A 26,287-nucleotide genomic window follows, 5' to 3' on the forward strand; every position below is an offset into this window, starting at 1 on the left:
CTCTGCAGCTGTATGACACTGTGCTGACCCCGAATGAGGATAGGAAAATAGAACCAGTGCCAAGCCAGAGTCTCTTTTTCATTTGGAGTCTGGCTGTCTGCCCATGACCAGGGTTACATAATGGGAAACATAGCTGGGGCTCTGGAGAGCCCGAGTTTCACCAGGCTGCCCAGACCTTCGCATTCTGATGCTATATATCTTCCTAATTGTAGCTCGGATGCATTTATCACACTGTTGGATTGGAGTACTGTTTAAAAAAAAATCTAGAAATTCCTGGACTTGCTGCTTTTCCATTGCTTGTCCTATACAGTCTGCAGAGCATACTTGAAAAAACTCCTAGAGAGCCCTCCGAGGCTCCATCATCAGAGAGAAAAGGGGCGTGCCTTTGGGGAGCTCACATATGTTGGCCTTGTAGATGAGATAGAAATTCTTGAGTTAAAGAAGCAGCTAGTTCATGTACCCTCATAGGCAGCTTTGAATGAGAATTAATCCCAAATCTAATCGGCAGCCTTTCAAGGACACTTAATATGTCTTCCCAAAGAGCATTTTAGGAGGTCACTAAGTAATAGTCCATCAGCACTTCCCTGAAGGAAGTGCTGGTGACTGTGGGAAGCCCCTTTGCTACCCTGGCTCCCCACCCAGTCTCCCTGGCTCCAGTTTGGGGCGTCAGCACTGCAGCCTGGCACCAAGGGGTTCCTCTTCCTCCAAGTGCTGAGTGTAGGGCACACATGATCTCTCCCATGGTAGGAGCCTCTGTCTTCTCCCCACTTCTCCCACAGGACTCTCTGTGAGAGGAAGGGGTGTTGGTCTAAGGCTTTAGTCTGACCCTAGCAGGGCACAGCAGCTGACCCCAGGGAGAGACTTTGCAGCACTGGGCTAAGGTTATTTGGGTCCAGTGTTTGCTAAACTGAGAAGACGTGTTGGAGTGGTTACAGCTAAAAGCTTGAAGAGGCAGGAACCGTGAGAATCCGCACCAGGGAGGCCGCCAAGGGTTCTACTCAGGCCATGGAGATGTCAGGATCCCCTAGGGGCTACTTATTCCCAAACCCAGTGCTGATGGGTTTAACACACCATAGTGATGTGACAGAGGCTATACATACAAGTATGACTTGAGAGAACTGAAATCAAATAAGGCTATGACCTAGATAGAGTTTGGGGATATGACAATAGGAGAAACTCTTTGGTACTTGAGAAATCCTAGGTTGAGGTTACAGTGACCTGTTACTGACTGTAGAGTTCTAGCCTCACTGCCTAGAATCATGGAAAAGCTTATCTCTTGCTGTAGTACAGCTCTGCTAGACAGAACTGATCGAAGACTGGGTTATTCTTTCAAAGCACCCAGTTGACTTCTTTTGTATGAACTAAGATTGTTGAAGGGATAGTCTCCAACTAGGTCCTATGGAGCATGGTATCTTGAGGCCTGTCTTACCTCCTGGAATAGTGATCTCTTTGTATCGTGGCAGCATCTGAAACTCAAATTTTGTGGTTCCTGTATTTCAGTGAGGGAGTTACATCTCCACCCTTTCATAGAGCCTACTGCAGTTCCTAGCACTGAGGTTCCAGAACCATTTGCTGATCCTACTGCAGACAGGCTTTTGACAGAACTCACTAACATTTAAGCCCAAATATTATTCTTTTAACTTGTTAGGTTTAGATCCCTCTCTGCTGCTAGCTGCTCACACAAGCTGTTTTCTGCAATTGAGTGAGAAGTATTCCAGGGCAACCAGGGCCTTATGTTGTCTTTTAATACAGTGAGTTGGGCTCCCAAACCCAACAAAGGGAAATGCATTTTTTAAAGCAGATAATACACATCTTCAAGCATTTGCTTGATAGTTTTTTCCCCCTTTCTCAATGAATCTGTACTGAGAGGGCTTTCCGCTTCCTTGTGCCTACTTTTGTACCACCTTGGCTGTTTCCAGATCTCTTCACCCCAGGAACCCAAAACCCAACTCATTTCCCATCTGTACTACTTCTCTGATCTTCCATAGCTCTGAAACACAATGCAGGGCTTCTTCTCACTCAACTCTTTCCGGGTTTGTTCTGCAGCTGTGGAGTTTGAATGTTAGTGTTTAAACAAGCTGGTATTACACAGGAAATGGCCACCTCCACAGGCCCCTGCAGGCTTGTAACATGGGGTCATTGTACTTGATATTAATCACCAGTCAGCCTATTCCCCCCAGTAAAAATATGAAGAAGTGTGTGACTGCTTAGTTGTCCTTGGTCTTTCCAGAAAGACTGAGCCCTGGCCAGACTGTTCCAACCTGTTGCCTTTCCTTAGTCCTGCCTATTGGAGCTCTAGGAACAGTTCTACCCGACTCTTTGCCTGGCAGATAGCAGAACTGGCTCTCCTTCTGAGCATCAGGCAAGGAGATGATGGCTGTGGTATACCATGCCCCATATGTTTCACACCTTAGTCTTGGAGAGCACATAGTTGTATAGCATCTTCTGTGAGAGAACTCCAGAACTTTAGATACACGGAAAACTGTGGGCCCACCTGAGAGCAAAGCTTCTTAGTTCCCTGGACCAAAGAGCTTTTCTAATGCTATTTGCAGAACTAACCCCAGCCTGAAGGGTTAATCTGATTCCCCAAGTCAATATCCTCCAAACAACCCGCCAAGAGTGTGTGTTGGTTCATTTCTGTGAAATGTGTTTCCCCAGTCACCTGGGCTGGCCTGCCTGGGCTGCATTGTATCGGCCAGCAGCTGCTCTGCACTCAAACTGACAGCTACATTAAACCTTGGAATTCTGAGGCAATAAAAAGTAAATTAACTCTTATTTTTTTCCCTTGCTGGTGAAGTAAGTGAATGCATGTCTGTAGTGAACCTTGGTACTGAGTGCATACCTCTAACTAGTCATTGCTGGTCTGTCACAGGCTAGGATCTGGCATTCAGACTCCAGCCAGGGGTCTGCTTTCCTGGTGTGTGGTGTGTTCTGTGAGGTTGGGCCAGTGGGTCACCCTGCAACTGCTGATCCCTGCACACTAATCACACCCCAGCTGCTGAGAGACTCCCTTGCCACCATTCTGGGAGCCATAAATGGGTTTATTGAACACAGTTTCATAGTCTCTGTATGATTTGTGTCTGCTTGGTGAAGAGTGTACCCTAACTTTAGTGAGATTTTGTGGGCTATGGTGCATCCCCAAAATACAAGTTGAACCAGAACAATCCAGAAGAATTTGCCTTAGCCAAGCATAGGAGCATACACATGTGATCCCAGTAGTCAGGATCACTGAGGCTTTGAAGCCAGTCAGGGCTACATGGTGAGTTTCAAGCCAGCTTGAACTAAATAGTGAGATTCCCCACACCCACCTTCCCACCCACCTGTTACCCTCCAGTCTCATTCTCAAGAAAAAGCTGAATAGGAATGGGTGGCAGAGGGAATTAACTGAACCCCACAATATTCTCAAGTGTCTTCAAGCTTTCCTAGCCATAGCATTTGATTTTGTTCTCTTCCACCAAGCTTGACTCACCTTGGGGCCCAAGGGCTGCTGTGAGGTGAAGGTTAGGTGGCACGTCTTATTGGGATAAGGAAGAAACATGGGAAAAATCCAAGCTGTTCCCCTTGTACTTAGACAGGAAACTGTTGAGCCATGGAACTGACCTCAGCCCAGTGGCACAGTCAAAGTAAGCCTCCAGAGACTCATCATCCTCTTGCAGGGATTAGCTCTTTAGTTGAGGCGTCTCACCTGGGCTTTTGGACCTCCCCTTTGGTTGTCGTTAGTTTGCTGATTGTCCATTTCCCACATCTTTGTCACAGGATGGCCCATGGGTACCAACAAGATCAGGCTGAACTGACTGCAGGATTGACTTTTCACTGAAGCATTTTTATATATCCCCTTAATTCTGATCAGTCTAGCTTGACCCTTGGAACACTTTTATTTATATTTCTGACTTGGGAACTCAGGGCACTTCCTATGTCTTTTGGCACCAGCCGCTTTCTTACAAAATCAACAGGGATAAGAACTCTCATCCACCTTATCACTGCAGTGTGTCCTAAGTTTTTGGCACAAGGTGGGTGGTAATGGGCAAAAGATAGGCGTGGGCAGGGGTCCCTAGTGGTGGCAAGCCGTCTCTGGGAGGAGTCAGTTTTGGTTTATCTGAGCCTTAGGGGACAGGAGAGCATGGTAATGAGAACCACATGGTACCACATATTTCTTCTTCTTGGATACAAGATGGTAAGGGTGGGAGGATGAGAGGGATGTGGGGCCTCCCACTGAGGAAACTGTGGGTGATTTTCTGCCGCCTCTCTCTGGCTGGGGATACTGTTGCCCACACCCCCATTCCTAACTATGTCCTCAAGCAGCCTTGACCTGTATAGCACCAACCAGGGCCTCCAAGCCAAGAATTCAGATGGGAGACTTTTCACCTTCTTCCTTCTCACTGGCGTTTTTCCTGTTTATTTTCCAAATTGCTGCTCTGCAGCCGAGCAGTGCCTGTTGGCCAAAGCTCACCAGGCTGTGGGATCAGACTCAGGCAGTGGGCTCAAGTGGCCAGCAGGGCACTGGGGGAGGAAGCGGGGAACTGGAAGAGCCTCCCTGTGTGTCTCCCATGGGCAGCGCTAACCTCAGAGGCAGCCCTAAGCAGCCCTATCACATCCGGTGCTTGTCTCTGCAACCGGACCGGAGGATAAACTATCAGAGCTGTGGGGCAGTGCATCATTCCTCTTATTATTTTCTTCTCTGCAGATGGGGTCGTGGAAAGTTCAGTTCCTTTTAACCCTCAAAGTTCTGTTTATTCTACAGCTGGTAGCCTGAGTGCCGTGTTTCCCATTACATCACAGAGGAGCCCAGGCAGATTTCTGCACAGAAACGTGTTGCAACTGTTTATTTTTTTCCATATTTAAACATTTCTGACAGTCAAACTCAGCCGAGCCAAAAGATGGAGCTTTGTGAATGAGTCTGCTTGTTGGTGTCCATGCAGAGGGGCTTTAGAAAACTCGTCCCTCTGGTGATTCTCCCCAAACGTTTTCCTTTTCCTGGGCAAAGCCTGGGAAGTCAGTTACTTCTGCAGTACACGTGTGTTGATTATGTGCCGTTGTGTGATTAATGGGACTGTGTTCCGCCTGGTTCCCAGGACGCTCTTGAAAACAAGATGTTTCATTTCATTGCCTTTTCTTAGTGTAGTGATTACACCAAATAAACTAGTTCAGCCTCCTTCCACCTGGAGCCGGTGAGACAGTCCCTCATACATCTCCCTAGTCCCCATTCTCCCCTAGTATATTCCTGGCATGCCCTCTTTCCTGTCATCTGGGGTTAGGGAATGAATAGCTTAGGTCTGAGACCCCTCCCTACCAGGTAAGCTCATGGACAGTACCCCTCGAAGATTTCAGGGTAACACTTGGAACTTCTTGGTATATTGCCTCTTAGTCCTCTATCTCTCCTGAAGAGTTTTTTTGTCTTTTGTTTGTTTTTTACAACTCTCCTAACATCTTACACCTTAGCATCTGTAGGGTACCTCCTGTTCCACTCTCCTGGGTTAGAATCTTTTCTGGAGAAAGTCAGTTCTATCTTGGAGTTTTAAGTGGAGAGATAGATTTTGTATTTTGAGCATTTCTTCTCAGGTTCAACCAGAATCTGGTGATGTGGGACCAGGGTGACCAACCATCCTGGTTTGTGTCAGACTAAGGGCTTGTGGGATGTGATCATTTTAGTGCTAAAACTGGGATGTTCCAGGACAGTTATAGTCATCCTGTGTCGAATGTACAGGTGAGAGAATGAAGACGGCATGGGACAGCCAAGGTAGTGGTGAAGGAAGCAAGAGGCTTTCCCTTCCCGGGCAGATCCTGCCAGGACAGGCAGAGGGGGATCATCTTGGATATGGATTCATTTTACTGCTTTCATATAGAGAATACATATAAAGTATTTCTAAGAAGGAAACCCATGTGACTACACAGTGTGACTGCTCCCCATGTGGCTATGGCTGAAGGAGAGAGGCTAGTGCCCAGTGTGTGTCTCTATGGCAGATAGTTGACTATGCAGGAGTAGGGACTTCTGGGAGCTGCCTTGGGCACTGGGTAGCTCGAGTGTTGGAGTAAGTGTCTCAGCACACTGTCTGGAAAGGTGACAGGACCTGCATTAGACAACTGAGTCTCAAAATTCTTTTTCCTCCTCTCTGGTTAGGATTAAAAACTCTCCTAATCAATTTCAGGTTTACATAGAGCAGTACACCCAGATGGCTCACATGGGCACAGCTTCATATTGCGTTTTTGATAGTATTTCTTGGCGGCTTCCAGCCCTGCAGCTTTTGTTGCAAGTACCTTTCTGTTCCCAAAGCACTAAGATTACTTTCACTGATCTCTTTAGAGCTGCTCTTCTTTTCTCGTCTTGTTTCTCACAGGGTTGCTGTGGATGTGTGGTCAACACTGGCTGACTTCTGTAACATACTGACTGCAGTGAATCAGTCTGAGGTGCCACTGTACAAGGACCCGGATGATGACCTCACCCTTCTTATCCTGGAAGAGGATCGGCTCCTCTCTGGCTTTGTCCCCTTGCTGGCTGCCCCTCAGGACCCCTGCTACGTGGAGAAAACCTCGGATAAGGTCAGCCTCAGGCCAAACATCCCTCCCCATTTACCCGTTCTCTTAATTCTCCAGACTTTTTTATTCTTGGGAAGTTTTTTGTGCAAACGGAACATGATTAAGTCATTGAGAAGGGTGTTAAGGGAAAATATCGACCTTTTAGCCGCTGACATCCAGCTCTGTGTCCTGAAAAAAAATCCCTCTCGACTTCCTTTGTGTGTGTGTGTGTGTGTGTGTGTGTGTGTGTGTGTGTGTGTGTGTGTGTGTGTGTGTGTAGGGAGAGAGAGAGAACGCTCACTGGCATGTTGTATATACGATCATTTCCTCACTTGTTTAAATAGTGCAGCTTGTGTTGGCAGTGCTCTCACTCAGCTCCAAATGGTTTGCATCATGCTTAAAGCACCCTCCTTCCTTCCCTCCCCTCCTTCCCCAGCCACAAAACTCGCCACTAGGAAGGCAGCCAGGCTCTTTCCCTTCTCTAAGGAGGAGAGTGATAAATAGGTGACTAGAGAGGAGCAGACACCATGTGTTAACTAAAAAAAAAGCTTTTAGGAATATGAAGCATTCCCCACTGCCTGGTTTCTATTTTCCTTCTTCTAAAGATGTTTTAACCGGACTTTTTTCATGTCTGTTTATAGAAAACAAAGGCCGTTCCCTGTTGCCCTGGTGGGGACTGTGGAGCTTCTCCTTTAACCATGGCTCGTGAGCCAGGTGGAGAGTAGGGCGGTCTGTCAGCTGGGGATTCAGCAGTGCCCTGTACTAAGTAAGGCGCTGCTGTGCCTGGCTGGCTCTTCAGAGTCCGGGACATTGTTCTCCCTGGGGCAGAGGCCTTCGGGGAGAGTCCATGAATGGCTTCGCAGGGGGAAGTCTTTTTTTTTTTTTTCTTTTCTTTTTTTTGGATGAATGTTTGTTTATTTTTAGGTTTTGGTGTTTTGAGAAAGGGTCTCATAATAGCCCAGGCAGGCCTCAAAATGGCTGTATAGCAAAGACTGGCCTTAAACTTCTGATCATCCTGTCTAAATCTCCCAAGATATATATCACCACACAAAGGAGGAAGAAGTCTTCTGATCAAGATGAAATACATAATAGAAACAGAAATAGTTTTTTTGGTTTTTGTTTTTTTGTTTTTTTCAGTTAGTAAGCTGACTTCCAGGGTTGGGGACATGACTCCAGGATGGAGTACTTGCCTACCATGCTCAAAGCCTGAGTTCAATTTCTCACATCAGGGTAGAAAGTGAAAACTGAATTCCAAACATGACCTATATATATAGGGTTTATTTATTTATTTAAATTTGGTTTTTCAAGACAGGGTTTCTCTGTGTAGCTTTGCGCCTTTCCTGGATCTCACTCTGTAGACCAGGCTGGCCCCAAACTCACAGAGATCCACCTAGCTCTGCCTCCCAAGTGCTGGGATTAAAGGAGTGTGCCACCACTGCCCGGCATTTATTTATTTTTGATACAGGGTCTCACTACATAGCCCTGGCTGGCATAGAATCCAGATATCCTCCTACCTCTGCTTTTTGAGTGCTGGAATTAAAGACATGTGTCACCTGTCATACCTGGCCTATGAGAGATTTTATATATGTGCTGCCTAAATGACTGTATTTATGTATTAATATAATTTATTCATACAGAGTCTTTTAAAAAATTAAGCAGCACTGAGGATGTCTACCAGGCATCAAGTTCCTGGGTTTGATCCTCAACACCAGAAAAATAAATGTACAGCAAAAATTAAAACCTTGGAGTCATATATGTACTATTGTCGTTTTTTCACATAATATTTTAATATATTTACATGAAAATTATTATGTGGTGCTGAGAATCATATATGGAATATTTTTTATGATTACTTAGTATTTTTTTTTAAGTGCCAAGATTTCTTTATCAACCCAAGAGAATATACCTGATATTTTTAGTTTTAAGCAGTGAATTTATAAATTTGAGCATGTATTCCCTATAGTTAAATTTCTTTTTAAGTAGAGAAAGGTTTTAGGCACGGGCATGTCAAAAATCCATACTCAACTGCCCTGTGGCAATCATTGTAATCCCTTGATTACTTAATGGGTCGAGGCAGGAGTAGTAGGACTTTAAGGTCTTCCTCAGCTGTATAAACTAGTTCAAGATCAGCCTGGACAATAGAAGACCCTGTCTCAAAAAAACAAATTAGCCCTGGGGGTATAGTTTAAAAGTTGAAAACTGGGCTGGAGAGATGGCTCAGTGGTTAAGAGCACCGACTGCTCTCCCAGAGGTCCTGAGTTCAATTCCCAGCAACCGCATGGTGGCTCACAACCACCTGTAATGAGATCTGGTGACCTCTTCTGGCCTGCAGGGACACATGCAGGCAGAATATTGTATACATAATAAATAAATAAATAAATAAATAAATAAATAAATAAATAAATAAATAAATAAATAATAAATCTTAAAAAATAAATAAATAAAAGTTGAAAACTTACCTAGATTCTGTAAGGGCCTACGGTTCAGACCTTAGTGCTGAAAGTAAAAGAAAATTAGTAAACAAAAGTAAAAAACAGGCTAGAGAGATGATTCAGTGGTTAAGAGCACTTGCTGCTCTTCCAGAGACTGGGATTTGATACCCAGCACCCACATGATGGCTCACAACCATCACTAACTCCATTCTAGGGGAATCCAATAGCCTCTCTGGTTTTTATGGGTACCTATACACAGGTATGCATGCAGCAAAATACTTAAGCACGTAAAATAAAAATAAATCTTTAAGAAAAAGTCATACTCTTTGGATTCATTTAATAACTAATGGTTCTTGGGAGAACCTTTCTATCCCAAAAGGAATACTTGTTTTATTCCTTTGCAGAAAAAAAAAAAAAAAGAGGATAAAATTCTGCTCTCCTTGTCTGGTCTCAGAAGGTGGTAATAATACATATATGGAGGCTGAAGACAGCTAAGAAGTGTTTACACCTCTGAGGAAGATGTTGAGTTAAAAGAGAAACTGAGTATCAATAGCTTGCCTTAGCCAGTGTTAGAGGTAATCAGTCCATCTATCTTTCTTTCTTCCTCTAATCATCTTTTTTGATCACTAGGTAGTCTTGATTCCAGAAGATCCTTCTAGGAGTTGGCTGCCAGTTAGTTCAGAACAAGGAAGGAGTCCTAGCCAGCTTTAGGCTTCCTTAGCCTCATTTTTTTTTTTTCAGCTCATCGGTGCTCCCAGATGTAGTGTTAGATACCAAATCTACTGCTGGCCTGGATGGAGAAGAATGCAGTCAACTGTGCACCCTTACCCTATGGAAGGGGCCACAAGCTGCCCAGATGGCAGTAACAACTCACTTAAGACTGTGAGAAGGTTTTCCAGAGATAGCATCTCTACATCTCACCTTACCCATTCCTAAATTTGGTCTTCCTTCATTCTTTCCCATCTTGAAATAAATAGCAGCATTGACTTGGTTGCTCATTTCAGAATCTTAGAGTTCTTCTGCTCTTATTTTTCTTAGACCTTCATGTCTAAATCGTTAGCAATTAGTATCTTCTTTATCTTTACAATGTATGCAGATTTAAAAAAAACATTCAGATATGATTACTTTGCACACCTTTATTCTATTCATTGAAGTACTTTCTAATTAGTTCCTCTGGTCCCTAGTCTGTTTCTTGGCACAGTAATTACGGTGACCTTTTTAGAACATCAGAACTGAGTCTGGTGGTACCAGCCTGTAATCCCAGCTACTGAGGAGGTGGAGGCAGGGGTATTACAAATTTAAGACCTTCCTGGGCTACAGAGCAAACTTGAGACTGACTGGATAACCTAGTGAGACCCTGTCTCATAGTGAAAGAAGAGCTTTCCTAGTGTGCATAAAGCCTTGGGCTCAATCTCTGATGACAACCTTCCATCCCCAAAATAAAAAATAAAGTCAGGAGATCATACTGATTTTTACTTCCAAACATTATGATAACTTTTCTTCTTGAAGTAAAAAGCCAAAAATGTAGTAATAGTCTCCAGTCCCCTCTCTGACTGACAATACCTCCACCCTGCTACACTCTGACCTCAGCTCCTCATGCCCTCCTTGTCCCCACGATGGGCTCTGGTCACATTACCTATTGGTTATCCTTGCTGTTGTTCCTCAAGCAGGCCAAGCACTCATGCCCCAGGGTCTTTGCAACTATTCCTGTCCTAACCTGGAAATGCTTTGGACCAAATGAGTGTGTCGCTGTCACTTCCTTAGAGTTGTCACATTATTGGAGCAGTTTTTCCTACATAAAAATGCTACCTTTGCCTTTGACTCCAGTGTATTGTTTTACATGGCAAGAAGAATCAATCGTATATCATATATTGTGCCCTGAACTAGATTCCCCTATCTAGTATTTCTTCTCAGTAAATCTACCTAAGCATAAAAGAGGGGCCAGAGGCTCAAGGGAGGAATAAAAAATGATGCTGAACTCACATAGGTCATCTCCATGGCTAACCTAGAAGATGTGTATAAATGTGTCATGTGTCAAAGAGAATCTTTAGGAACTCCTGATGTTTTAGAAATCTGATAGGCACTTTCTCAATCCTCTGGTAGCTATTACTAAGAAATGTAAAATATCTCAAGGATTCAGTTGCAGCAACATTAGTGATTTTATTAATGGTTGAGATTAGTCATGTTTGGTCCAACCTGTATGCTCAGCAGTCAGCAGAAGCTCATTGAGCACATAATTGCCCACACAGTGTAGGTGCTCCAAACATATAGGCCAAGATTCCAGTTTGGAAGATCATTTGTGATATGGATAGATGTAAGCGGCCACATGAACTGATTAAAGCCTGCAAGACTTGTGAGTAGCTCTTGCTGTTTTCTTGAGAGGGTAATGTTCCTGTGAACACATTGCTTTATGAGCACTGATTTGGTCTGAACATTCCCAAGCAAGTCTTGGTGTCTGTCCTTTTTGGGCACCAAGCACACAAGTGGACTGAACCAGGCATGGTAGCTTGGGAAATGAGGGGAAGGAGGATCTATATGCTAAGTTCAGGTCCAGCCTAGGCAACATGCAAAAAAACTCTAGTTTTTTTGAGTTGTAAATTGTAGATGAAAATACAAATTTTGTGAGCAGGAGAGATGACTCGGTGGTTAATAATAACACTTGTTGCTCTTGCAGAGGACCTGGGCCCAGATCCCACATGGTGGCTTACAACCATCCATAACTCCAGATCCTTAGTTCCAGGAGATCTGGTGTCTGTCCTTTTTGGGCACCAAGCACACAAGTGGTGCACATACATACATGCAAGCAGAACACTCATACACATAAAAAGAAAATAAGTCAATCAAAAAATGAAAGCTTTTTCAGTCAAATAAGCAGAATGCATTACTGAATGACTTGTATCTTTTATATTACAGAATATGTTGCAGGAATAGCCTCTGTAAACTTTTCAAGCTTGCTTCATCCTTGATCTTCTTTAGATTTATTTTATTTATGTATGTGTGTATATGACACTGATGTGTAAGTGACTGTGGAGGCCAGAAGGTGATCCATGAGAGCTGCAGTCATAGGCCGTTGTAAGCTGCCTGACTTGAGTACTGAGCCAGTACTCTCCAGCCCCACCCTTGATCTTTTCAGTGTGTTGAACATCTTGAAGGATTAATATCTGCCTGAAATAAACAGTCGATAGTAAGAATCGCTCAGGTATAGACGGCCATGGTGACTCATTACAAGTACCAAGTCACCCAGAAGGGAGAAGGGAAGGTAGTGATGAGGGGGAGGGGCCTATCTAGAACCAACCACCAGGGAAAAACAAAACCATCCTTACATTCACTGAGTGACCATTAGGTACTTCTATGCAGAGGTTTTATAACTAACCTCTGCAAACCAAAGCAAAGTAGCTGGTAAAGAACTGAAAAATTAAAACCCTGCTTCAGGATTTCAAAACCTGTGGACTGAACCAGGCATGGTAGCTTGGGAAATGAGGGGAAGGAGGATCTATATGCTAAGTTCAGGTCCAGCCTAGGCAACATGCAAAAAATAAAAACAAGCTGGGCAGCAGTGGCACATGCCTTTAGTCCCAGCACTCGGGAGACAGAGACAGGCAGAAATCTGCAAATTCTAGGCCAGCCTGGTCTATAGAGCAAGATCCAGGACAGGCACCAAACAAACTACACGGAGAAACCCTATCTCAAAAAACCAAAAAAAATAATAATAATAAATAAAACAAACTCCATGTTCTATATGTGGTGGTACCTGCCTGTAAATCAAAGTGCTCAGAAAGCTTAGGCAAGAGGTGTAGCATGAATCTTAACAGGTCTTATTAATAAAAATCAAACCTGAGGCCGGTTATTGGGGTGAATGCTGGAAGATCACAGAGAAGCAGAACAAGCCACAGCTTCCTCACCTCGCCAATCCTCAGCTGATCCTGTTTCCTCAGACTGGAAACCTCTGTGTCCTCATCCAAATGGGTCTCAGCTGAACTGTGCTGCTCAAAAGCCTAAAAGCTTAACCAGGCTCTTAAGTTTCTGGGCCTCACGCCTTATATACCTTTCTGCTTTCTGCCATCACTTCCTGGGATTAAAGGCATGAGTCACCATGCCTGGCTGTTTCCAGTGTGGCCTTGAACTCACAGAGATCCACACAGATTTCTGACTCTGGAATGCTAGGATTAAAAGTGTGTGTGCTACCATTTTCTAGCCTCTGTATCTAGTTTAGGGTGCACAATATTTTGGGGAACACAATATCACCACAAAGAGGATTAAGAGATCAGGGCCAGCCTGGACTATGGAATGATAATTTGTTTAAAAACAAAACAGATCAACAAAAACAAATTCAAAACAAAAAACCTAGACATCTCTAATGTATACTAGGATTTACCTCAAAATTATCTGGGTCACTGGAGGTAGGTGGCAATATAAATGGGATGGGGAAGCCAAATGTTGATCCTTCTTGAATCTTCTTGAATATGTTGAATCCATTACAGCACTCTACTTTTGTGTGTGTGTGTGTGTGTGTGTGTGTGTGTGTGTGTATGTGTGTGTATATATATAATATTTTTATTATCAGCTTTAAAAAGAATAAGAATTTCTCTCTCTAGTTGTTTATTCATGTTTTTATTTTCTGGTGAGGGTAGGAATCACACCTAGGGTCTTTTTTTTTTTTTAATTTAACTTAAATTAAAAAAATTTTTTTTGGTATTTTGAGACAGGGTCTTTCTGTATAGCTTTGGTTGTCCTGTAACTTGCTCTGTATACCAGGCTGTCCTCAAACTCACAGAGATCCACCTGATTAAAAGTATTCGCCAATATTATCCAGCCACACCCAGGACTTTTTTGGTTTTTTGTTTTTTGTTTTTTTTTCCCCTCAAGACAGGGTTTCTCTGTGTAGCCCTGGCTGTCCTGGAACTCACTCTAGACCAGACTGGCCTTGAACTCACAGAGGTCCGCCTGCCTCTGCCTCCCTAGTGCTGGGATTACAGGTGTGCGCCACCACCGCCCGGCTCCACACCTAGGGTCTGAAACATAGTAGGGAGTGCTTGAACACTAGCACTATCCATCCGCACACATGTGCCACAACACGCCTGTGAGGGTTACAGGACAACTGTCGGGTCAGTTCTCTCCTTCCACCATACAGGTCCTGGGAATGGAACTCAAGTTGTCAACCTAGGTGGCACGTCCTTTACCTGCAGAGTCATCTTGCCATCCTATCAATAGCCATCTTAAAAGCAAATAAACACAACTGTGTCCCCTTTGACACAATATATTGCTAAGTTACAGAGAAAGTAATGAAACAATAATGTCAAAAGTCACTGTTTTTCAGTCACTGATTGTGTTCCAAGCAGCATGGTAATAAACTGTTCACATGCATCTTCTCACTGAAATTCCAGCAGCTTTATAGGTAGACACCTGGTGGAAAGTGATGAGAACAGTATTAGAAAAAAAGATACAGAGTGCATGTTGAAATTTGAATATAAAAAGCTTAATAAAAACCAGTGCAGCCTGCTAGCAAGGCTGAGACAGGAGGATCAATTGAGCCCAGGAATTCAAGGCCAACTTTGAGAATATAGTGAGATACTCCTTCCCGTATTTCAAAACACCAGAACAAGTAAACACAAAATTATCTCATATAAATAAATGTATGTGATTGTATAATTTATATCACATATCATAAAATTTTGTTTAGTCCCTTGGTCATTTATTTTTAGGAAGTTACTGACTTTTTTTTTTTATCAGTGATGACATATCAAACAACCTTATACATATTTTTATATGTGTCTTCATTAATTTACAAGGATAAACTTTTTGAGAGGAATTGCTAGACCATAGAGATTGTGCCAAATTTTAGGACTTTCATGTATATTGGTTGTAGAATACAAGAGTATCTGCTTTCTAACCTCCTTATCAAGCCTGAATAATTTAGCTTTTTGTAACTTTTCCTAAGATGGTCAAAAATGTCATCTGCTTCCCATGTGCTGAGACTACAGACATACCACCATACTCAGCATCTTTGGTTAGTCTTATGTAGCTGTTTTGTTTTTATATTGAATAAAATGAGAATTTGGGGAACCGTTGAAGGAAGAGGTGTAACACTTTTCTCTATGTAGGCAAAAAGAATTATTCCCACTGTGGATGTAGCTCAGTTGGAGAGTGCTTACCTGGCATGTATAAAGTCCTAGGTTTGATCCCCAGTACCACATAAAACTGGTCATGGTATTCCAAGCCTGAAATCCCAGGTGGAGGCAGGAGGATTAGAGATTCAATGTCATCCTCAACAATAGTTTAAGGCTAGCCCTGAGACACATGAACCCCTGTCTCAAAAAAAAAAGAAAGAAAGAAAGAAAGGAAAGAGAGAGAGAAAGAAAGAAGGAAGGAAGGGAGAGAGAGAAAGAGAAAGAAAAGAAAAGAAAAATACTCCAAGCTGGAGAGATGGCTTAGCATTTAAGAGCACTGGTTCCAGAAGATCTGGGTTCAGTTCTCAGTACCTACATGAAAACTCATAACAATCTTTAACTCCAACACTCTTTTTTATCTCTTTAGGTAGAGCATGCATGTGGTAGACAGACACACATGCAGGTTAAACATCCATACACATATACACATGCAAAGCCAGGTATGGTGGTGCATGCCTTTAATCCCAGCACTCAGGATGCAGAGGCATGTAGATCTCTCTTGAGTTTGAGGCTAGCCTGGTCTACATAATGAGCTTCAGGACAGCCAGGGCTATGTAGATCCTGTCTCAAAACAAAACAAAACAAAAACCCAAACAGGAAGGGAAAAAAAAGGAAGAAAAAGCTCCTTTGTCACACAATACTGGTTAAGATCTTCTGTTTTACCCTTTGAGATGGTTTCTCTTACACTGCTCTATCAGTCCATAGATATCTACAGAAAAATAACTTTAGCCAAATTTTTAGAAACAAACTATGATCTGTATGTTTCCTTCTCTGTTTTGTCTGTTTGATCCAGAGTCTTTGTTAGATATAAACTTATATAGTATTTCGAAAATCTATGATTTATAGCAAAGAAACATTATAAGCTCAGATTGATTGATTTATTTGGGGGGCGCTTTTCTCACTCTAGATGAGGAACTTTACATTATCTATTTCATAAATGGCTTTCTGGCACTGACCATTTTTCTTGTTTGTTTTATTGATTTTGTATGGGAGGTACACATGCCACAGTGTAGATGTGGAAGTCAAAGGGCATCTAGTGGGAATCAGTTCTCTCCTATCACTATGTGGATCCTGAGAACCAAACTCAAGTCATCTGACTTGGTGAAAGGTAGCTTTGCCCCCTGAGCTGTACTGTATATTGTAGATGTTTCTCCATGAACCTTTCTGTTTTCTTATCTTTTTTTGTACTTACCTACCTTTTTATGACTCCTTTGTAAACTTGTGAATTATTATCATCTTGATTTACTCCAGTACTTTCAGATTGTATCAGTTATTGCTTAATATATAAATCTAATTCCTTGGGTGCGAGAATGGTTTTTTTTTTTTGTTTGTTTGTTTCTTTTGTGTGTGTGTTTGTGTGTGTGTGTGTGTGTGTGTGTGTGTGTGTGTGTATGGTTATTTATTCCATGTGAATGAATGTTTTGCCTGCATATATGTATCTGTGCCTGGTGGCCATGGAGGTCTCAGAAGAGGATATCAGATACCTTGGAACTAGAGTTACAAACGAGCTACCTTATGGGTGCTAGGAACCAAACCTAGGTCCTTTGTGAGAGCAACAAAAACCTTTTAACTTCTGAGCCATCTCTCCAACCTGGGGACTCTTTTTATGTCTATGTCTTTGGTAGGTCAAATATCAAGGTGTTCTTTTTGGGTCTAGGCTAGTAATTCTCACACTTTGGCAGTCATTAAAACCATGTTGACAACTTGTCAAAACACCAGTTTCTGAGCCTCACATGAGTGTTCCTCACTGTGGGGAGGAGAGACTGAAATTGTATTTCTGACACATTCTTAGGCCATGCTAATGTTACAGGTTTCACATATTGAGAACAACTGCTTTTAGGGACTTGATAGCTGCTAAAATTGTAGCTACAAGGCAAAGATTTTGAACCAGGTAAGAATAAAGGTTCCAGGAATATTAGGGAAATTTATAAGAAGATTATGAGTAGTAGTTACCAATTCTGGCTTTAACTTTTGAATACAGAAAATGCCACCGGAGAGCTCACATACCTCAACTCTTTTTGCTAGGTAACTTTCTGAGCTCTGGAAAAAAAAATTTCCTCAGGTTGTTATGAACATATTTCTCCTGAATGTATATGAAGAGTCACAGGTCTGAATAGTCTCTTTTCCTAAAAGGACTCTGAGCCATACAGCTGACACTTAGTGCTTTCATGTATTTAGTACTGTCTTATGGCTTTATATTATTTCATTAAAATTTCCCAGAAGCCCTGGAATAATATTAAGCCAGGATGGCATGGCTAGGCATGGTAGATTCAAATCCTGGCAATCTAAGTGTAAAGCATGTGCTCAGAAGTGCGTGGTTAGACAAACAGTAACTTGGTGCTTCCAGTCCTTGAGACCTTGACAGTTTTATTACCTCTGGAAGCTTGGTTTCTCACCAGGAGCTTGGGAACCATTAATCTGGTTTGAGGGAGATAATCTGACCTTCCAGAATTGTTCTTAAGAACAATACAAAGAAGTAAGAGTTCATATGAAGAACTTGAATTGAGTTTCCCTCTGGCTTTCTGGGTTGAGTGTCTTTAAATCTTAAAAATTTCTGAGTATCTAGAATATGAATCTTTGGAGAAAAACTTGATTTTTTTTTTTTTAAAAAAACAAACCATTGAGAATTATCCAAGAAGTGTTCTTAGGATGATCTATATCATTTTAGAAGTGTGTTCCAAGGACAAAATCGAAGAGTATTGGTAGTGTAACATCTAAGGGACAGAAAAATCTGTATCCTGGACTCTGCAGGCATGACAGCCTGTATATAACAAGTAATTACACTTGCAGTTGGCTGGTGTGAATAATGGATAGATAAAACCGGAAAGTCAACTGTGTAAGTAGCCTGCTACCCTACCTGTAAAACCTGCCTACATTCATGCATATAAACAATTCTTGGCTCTAGTCTTAATAAATACCGGCCACGATTAAAAATAAACTTGAGGCTGAGAAAATGACTCCATCAGTGTTTGCTGTAGAAGCATGAGGGCCTGCGTTTGGATCTCCAGGTTAACACAAAAAGCCAGACATGGCAGTGTGTGTTGCGTGCTTGTGGTCCTGTGCTGGGAGTAGGGCCGGGCAGAAGCATCCCTGAGGCTTGTTGGCCAGCCAGTCCAGCCAATCAGAGAACCTCCAAGTTCAGTGAGAACAGCTGGGCAAGACACCAAACATCAACCTTTGGCCAACACACACACACACACACACACACACACACAAATTGATGAAATTGGTAAGTCAGTTGTGGTGCACACCTGTAATCCTAGTACTCTGGAGGCAGAAGCAGGAGGATTAGGCAAATTCCAGACCTGTCTGAGCTATAAATCTCCCTTCCTCTTCACCCCTCCTTCTTTCCCCCCATACCCCACACACTGAAACCTTTCAAGTTGAATGTGTTGACAAACACCTATAATTCTAGCACTTGGAGGATGATGAGTTAAATCCACAGAGCCTATTAGTGGATAAAGGCACTTGCTGCTCTACCTGAATTAGATCCTAGGGACCTGAATAGCAGGAGAGAACTGACATTTGCAAGTTTGTATTGTGGCATATGTAAACCACCTCCTGATGCCAAACAAACAAGTGTGATTTAAGAAACAAACAGGCCAATGTTTGGTTCACACCTTTGATCACAGTGCTGGCATGTGAATCTGTGAGTTCAAGGCCAGCTTGGTCCACATAGCAAATTCCAGGCCTTCTGGGGTTACATAGTGAATCTTTATCTCAAAAACAAAACAATGAAATTGGTAAGAGAACATTATCATTAGAATTAAACTGTGGATGTAAACATTCTGTCCCAGTTCTTTCTACCCTAGCCATTAACTTTTTTATGAAAATACTTTACTTAATAATTTTAGAGATATTCAGTTACATTTTAAAGCACAGTTTTTGGTTGACTTTGGTGTATGCTTTTTTTCCCTGCATGTATATGTGGGTACCATGTATGTGCTTAGTGCCCTCAGAGTTCAAAAAGGGGCATAAGATCCCCTAGAATTGGAGCTACAGAGATTGAACTGTGGGTGATTGGATCTGAACCTGAATCCTATGTAAGAATATGCAGTGCTCTTAACCATTGAGCCATTTCAAGCCCCCGCTTGGTTTTTCTTGGTTATATCTTTTTTCTTTGTTTTGTTTTGATTTGATAGTCTCCATATGCAGTCTAGGTTAGCTCAGATCTGGAGATTCTTCCACCTCAGCCTCCTGAATGCTATGATTATAAGCTTATACATGAGGCCTAACTACCACTTGGTATTTCTAATCTTCATTTTTTTTTTTTTTTTTTTTTTTTTTTTTTTTTTTTTTCGAGACAGGGTTTCTCTGTGTAGCTTTGCGCCTTTTCCTGGAACTCACTTGGTAGCCCAGGCTGGCCTCGAACTCACAGAGATCTGCCTGGTTCTGCCTCCTGAGTGCTGGGATTAAAGGCGTGCGCCACCACCGCCCAGCTAATCTTTATCATTTTTATCCATGCTATTAAGTAAGAAATAGTATCTCTTCTTGGTGGAGGTTTCTGTTGTTGTTTTGTTTTTACATTTTATTTTGAGAAGGTATGAGTGTTACAGCATGTATGTGGAGGTTGGTTTTCTGTCCACCATGTGAGTCCTAGTGATCAAGTTCAGGTGATTAGTCTTATCATCACTGAGCCACTATGTGGGTCCTCATCTTAGTTTTGATTAGCATTTCCCACATTAATGGTGAGTATGTTTTTATTGTTTTATTGGCAGCTTACACTACAGATCTTCCTCAACTTACATTGGAGTTAGGTCCCAATGAACTCATTAGAAGTTGGGAATACTCGAAGCCAAATACACTTGATATACCTAAAATAGCAAAATCATAACAACACCACACACTGAAGACTGCCAGTCACTTTATCCTTGGCTGGGGAAAAGATCACAATTCATAATTTGAAATAATTTCTACAGAATATGTCTGTTCTCATACTATTATAATGTCAAAAAATTCTTTTTGAGACAGGGTGTCTCTGTCTCTGGCTATCCTGGAACTTGATTTGTAGACCAGGCTGGCCTTGAACTCCCAGTGATCCACCTGCCTCTGCCTCCTGAAGTGCTGGGATTAAAGGCCTATGCCACTGCTGCTCATCATCAAAAAAAAGTTCTTAATTGAATCATTGCACGTTAGGAACTGTGTGGTGTTCTTTGGGAATTTTTTAGATCTGCTGGCACTTTATAAACATAATTTGTTATTGTTATGTTTTGTTTTTAGTTGTGTTGTAAAAGTTCTTTATATATTCTGAGTACAAATACTTGTCAGATATACCCTGTGAATATTTTAATTCATAATTATGTTTTCTCTTTGTTACTTTGTTTACATAGTCAAAACAGCAAATTCTTTTGCTCTTAATAAAGTTCAGATTTGTTTTGTTTTGTTTTTATTTTAGAGTGCTCTATCTGCATGTATGCCTTTACTCCAGAAGAGGGTATCAGATCCCACTATAGATGGTTGTGAGCCACCATGCGGTTGCTGGGAATTGAAGTCAGGACCTCTGAAAGAGCAGCCAGTGCTTCTAACTACTGAGCCATCTCTCTAGCCCCCTAAAGTTCAATTTTTAAATTTCTCATTTACAATTTAATAGCTTTTTTTGTCTTAGGATTCTTTACCTTATTCCCAAGGTCATGGAGATTTTCTCCAACACTTCTAGTGTTACATTTCACTTCTGACTTTGTTTTCTTAAACTGTTCTTGTTTTCACATATGCACACACACACCTTCACACATGCACACACACATACACACACACACACACACACACACACACACACAAGTGATGGTTCTAAAGAGACAGCTTTGAAAGTGCTAAGATTATGGGCAACCATCACCAGGTTCAGATTCCATAGCCTTTGTTTAAAAGTATATCTATTTCTTCTCATCATTGGCTTCTGGGGCTGAAGAGATGGTTCAGTAGTTAAAAACACTTGCTGCTGAGCCAGGCAGCGCATGCCTTTAATCCATTTACTCAGGAGGCAGAACCAGACAGATTTCTGTAAGTTCGAGGCCAGCCTGGTTTACAAGGCGAGATCCAGGACAGGCAGCAAAACTACACAGAGAAACACTGTCTCAAAAAACCATTTAAAAAAAAAAAAATAAAAAAAAAATAAAAAGCCACTTGCTGCTCTAGCTGAGGACCTGGGTTCAGATCCCATTATCCACATCAAGGGGCTTACTGCTCTCTGTAATTCCATCCAGGGTATCTGACATTCTCTTCTGGTCTCTGTGGTTGATTTCACACATGGCACACATATAGATGAACAGGTGTACACACACATAAATATACACCTTTTTTTTTTAACCTTATGGCTTTTTCTATTGGAAATATAATTGACTTTTGATTTTGTTTTGTTTTTCTTTCTGCACACTTTTAGGATGTAATTGTATTATCATCTAACTTCCACTGGTTTTTCATAAGGAGTTAGCAGTCATTCTTGCGGCCCTCTTTGTAATATTTTGTTTCGACTCCTTTGGGGTTTTTTTTTGTTGTTTTGTTTTGGTTTTTGGTTTTTGGTTTTGTTTGTTTGTTTTGTTTTGTTTTTTATGTGCTCATGTGTATGTTAGTGTGTGCATCTGTGAGTTGGAGCCAGAACACCAACTTCAGATGTTCTTGCTTTTCCCTTCCTTTGAGACAGGGTCTCTTTTTAGCCTGGAGCTCACCAGTTACACCAGACTAGCTGGCCAGCAAACCCAGGGAGCCCCCTGTCTCTGCCGTCCCAGGGTTGGAATCACAAGCACATGCCATTACCCCTGGCATTTTACCTCCGTCCTGGGCTGGAGCTCAGGTCCTCCCTTGGGTTTGCAAAGCAAGCACTCTGCTGACTGAATTATCAGTGAAGCTCTGGGGTGGTTCTTTTAAACTTCAGTTTTTAGAAGTTTGAGATAGACGTCAGGAGGATTTATTTTTAGATTTACTTTGCTTGAGTTTTATACTGGGCCTCTAAGACTTGCAGGTTGATGTTTTATCATCAAATTTGGAATATCTTTTAGATATTCTTTTTTTTCTGTGCTATTGTCCCCTTTTTGGAGTTCTATATATATATATATATGTTAAGACTCTAGTTCTGGTTCCATAGAGTGGTTTTCTTCAGTTTCTTTCTCTTCTTCAGATTCATTGCCTTCTCCTCTCCCTCCCATTTTTCCTTTCTCTCCACCCGCCCCCCCCTTTCTTTCTCTTCCTTGTTTTTATTTGCTGGGTTTCATTTTTTTCTTTTCTGGATTTTTTTTTTTAAAAAACAGGATCTCATTATATAGCATTGGCTGTCCTGGAATTCACACTGTAGACCAGGCTGGTCACAACTTGAGATTTTTATGTAGGCAAATTTGTCTGCCTATCTGACCACTTGGATTTTTAGTCATGCTTCTTTCTGAATACACCTATTATTTTTGCTGTCTGTTTAATTTGGTTTCTCTAAAAAGAAAGTTTGTAATTAACAGATCCCACTATGATATCCAGCCTTCCATTAAAATTTTCGATCTAAAGTGGGCACTGCCATTTTTAATTGCTGCATGTATTCCAGTCTGGTCATCATCTAGAACAAAGGCTTTTAGAGTTTGATGTTTTTGTGGGCTGTGTGTGTTAGTTACCATTATCATTAGTGACTAAAAACATTAATCTTTAGCTGCCAAAGACAAAATTCAAAATTGGTAGTTTTTAACTACCAATTAACTCAGAAATCATATATGAAATCATGTACAAGCCTTATTTGTAGTAATGCTTATCTAGCAATACTTTTTTTTCATATGCACTTCCACAACTAAAGAGAAAAATGAAAAACTGTTCTCAATTCTGGAGTGCAAAGGAAACGTGGTTTACATATGTGCAGCAGAAAAGCTTTGGAAGGTTGGAATTGCACAATGAACGTAGGTTGAGCAATTGCTTAACAAGGAATGGGGGAGGGGCCTCCTTTAACAATTTTTATTGCACTTATTTATTTGGTGGGGGAAGGGGTGCTTGCCACAGCGTGATGGGAGGTCAAGGACAACTTGCAGGAGTCTTTGCCTCCTTCCACCATGTGGGTCTTAGGGATCAAACTCGGGTAGGCAGGGTTGGTGGTGATCAGATTTGCCCTCAGAGCCATCTCCCTGGCCGGGAATGTCTTTTGCTCTTGTGAAATTAGCAAACTCTAATGCTGCCGGAATAGGGGATTTCCTTTGGATTTCTTACATGCCATCTACTTTTCCACTTTTTTTCTTGAAGTCTTCTCATTTGTTTTTCCTCCTAGTCTTTCTTTAAAGGGATTAATGAAACAACCATGTGCCCACAGTTTGACTTGAAATGGGCAGAGCCGAGTCCCCTCGTGGCAGTACAGTTTGTGGTGAAGCTGCTGCTTACAAGTGCGTACTCTTCCGGAGTGTTTGAAATACGGGTTACTAATCAGCCTGCATTCCCTGATGGCTTAATACTAGACTTGTGCAGATTTTATAGTAAGTGTTCTGAGTGGTTTTGCCTGTTTTGCTTTTGATATTGGTCAACACCTCTGATGAAGATCAGCTGCAGAATTTACTGGAAAGTAAAGCCAAACTTTATACTTGAAGTATGGATGCAGTGAGATCCAGACAAGACTTGTTTCAGCAAAAGGGAATGTTCTTGTTTCTCCCTATGCTATAGGCTGCTCCGTCATACTTTATGTTTCCTAGGCCTGCTTCTGATTCTCTCCACTTACCTGTGCTGGGGATATTGGAATCTGTTCATCCTCATCTCTGCTCTCTTCCAGAAGAACAGGAGAGGTATTTGGGCCAGGCTGCCAAAAAAGCAGAAGTTAAGTATGTGGATTTCATAGCCGCATGTATGAGTGTTTGTGGGGCAGAGAACTTCTAATGGAAAACATTTGTGTTGCATTGAAAACAGAGCAAGGCTTGGTTAGAGTCTGTCTGCTCTGTCTGTCCGTCTGTTCCCTACCAACACTAGCACTATTCTCCTGGGAGGCTCAGGCACACTCTGGTTTCGTATGCTCTTGCTATTCCCTAATCTTGCCAGAGTTTTTGTCGTGGTATTTTGGATTGAGTCTACAAGGGTGGTTACTAATGGCTTGGAAGGTACTCAAGCGCACATATGGGCATTGGGACCCTTTGTGGTCTAGCCTGAACAGGGGAAGGATGTCCAGCATACACAGTGAGAAAAGCATGCTTAGATTATAGATACTTTCTGGATCCTGCTTTTACTGCTAGCAAAGCACAAACCAGAAGAAATCAAGCTTGCTGTTCAGGCTTGCCATTTCATTTGTAAATGCTTGTGAGGGATACACCTGGGTGCCCAAGCTTGCATCTGACAGGCTGATGTCTGTCAGGTTGTTTGGCAGGATCCCCTTTGGGAAATGCAGAAAAGAAAGTGCTAATTTCCCTGAGGATAGTGTCACTCCAAGATATGAAAAGACGTGTAACTTGAGCTTTCTCAACTTGAGGCTCCCCCCCCCACCTCCCCCAGTTCCTCTGAAATTCACATTTGTTCATCATTGGTGGGGGAGGGGGAGGCTACAACAAATAAAAAAGCAGCAACTTAGCTCACAGTTTTCTGGGTCCCCAAGAAGGTACTTTACCAATATGGTTTTCACATTTTCAGGTTTTTGGCTGGCAAATAAGATTGAGCAGAAATGTTCCTTCCCCTGATAACAATACATTCAGATGCAGGATCAGGAGCATATGGATTAAAACCAGACGCTGGATGATTAATACTTTTGCTTATAGAGGTGGACATGGCAGCTTCCTCCATTTAAATGAAAAGCCCTTTCTCTGCATTTGTATGTGAGCAAGTGCTTAGGCCAAATGCTTGTGCTCTTCAAGGTGTGTGCTGAGTTTCTACAAACTTAGTTACAGTTTCCATGTATTCCTTCTTCTCTCTTGAAGCACCCAAGAAATTCTAGAAGGGTTCTGCTGTGATACAGAGGTGTGGAGATCAGCCACTGCTGTAGAAGTGGGAATATGTTCTTCATCTCAAACCATGGCTTTCTCAGCTCTCCAGTACTGATTGACTGCTCTAAAGACACATCTTTAGGCCAGGCCCGTGATGGCGCACGCCTTTAATCCCAGCACTTAGGAAGCAGAGGCAGGCAGATCTCTGTGAGTTCGAGGCCAGCCTGGTCTACAGAGTGAAATCCAGGATAGGCACCAAAACTACACAGAGAAACCCTGTCTCGAAAAAACAAACAAACAAACAAAAAAAAGACACATCTTTATCTGTACGGCTTACTCTGTTCCCATGCTTGGATCACCTCACTGTACATAGTATATTTTTCTTTCAAACTATTGATTTAGGGGTGCTTATCTCCATTGTTTCATGAGACAATGATATTAAACCTTAACACTAGTTACATATATAACCAGGTGTGGTGGTGCCTACCTGTACTACTACCACTTTGGGATGTGGAGGCAGGAGGATCAGTTCAAGAACAGCTTCTGCTACATAGTGAGTTTAATGCTAGCCTGAATTATGTGAAACCTTGTTGAACAAAAAAAATTGTATGACTTGAAAAAAAAAGCTGTCATTGCACAACTTTATGTTTTTAACTGCATTTCCTAAAAACATGGTATTTCTTCAAGTATACTTTAAATTATTGCTTAGCAGGTGTTTGTTTATTAAACATATATCTGAAGATTTGTTTTTATTAGGTTCTGTAGACATTAACCCATTCAAGCCCAGCCTCTCACTTCCCTGATGAGGTCAGTTTTCGTGAGTTGCTGTCTGCAGAAGCAGAGACTGCTGCTCAAAAGGAACAGGAAATTGAGGGGGAGGAGGAGACTGGGCCTTAGTATCTTTTTATCTGCATAATGAGGGTTGTTTTCTCTCTGTAACAATGAAAATTTGGGAGCATAAAGTTCCTTTCATTTTAATAGAAAGTGGATCTGGTTTACCTCTACTCTCAAGGTGCAGCCCTGTCATACTAGTTACCTATATCTCCAAGTGTTCTCCATCCTCAGAATGGGGTCATGTCCTCTAGTTCATCCCTTCCCCCAAGGATCAAGAGTCACAGTTGTTGTGGCGTTTCGTTTTGGTCCCTCTTCCTCCAGTTCATTTTTTTTTTATTTTGTATTTTACTACCCCTCCCCGTGTGTGTGTGTGTGTGTGTGTGTGTGTGTGTGTGTGTGTGTGTGTGATCACGTGTAAGTGCACAAATACCATAGTATGAATGGACAACTTCCAGGAGTCAGTCAGTTCTTTCCTTGAGTTCTGGGG

General features: G+C 42.0%; 1 protein-coding gene across 4 annotated transcripts in view; it reads left to right on the plus strand.

Annotated features, from left to right (window-relative positions):
- Smg6 (SMG6 nonsense mediated mRNA decay factor) overlaps nt 1-26,287 on the plus strand; it is a 249,559-nt gene that overhangs the window by 128,736 nt on the left and 94,536 nt on the right. For all 4 annotated transcript variants that reach the window (XM_028866719.2, XM_037201489.1, XM_028866720.2 and 1 more), the window contains one exon: nt 6,336-6,537. In XM_028866719.2, coding sequence (XP_028722552.1) covers nt 6,336-6,537 — 202 coding nt within the window. The remainder of the gene's footprint in view (nt 1-6,335; nt 6,538-26,287) is intronic.

This window comes from Peromyscus leucopus, chromosome 8b (genome assembly GCF_004664715.2).
Source record: "Peromyscus leucopus breed LL Stock chromosome 8b, UCI_PerLeu_2.1, whole genome shotgun sequence".
NCBI lineage: Eukaryota > Metazoa > Chordata > Mammalia > Rodentia > Cricetidae > Peromyscus > Peromyscus leucopus.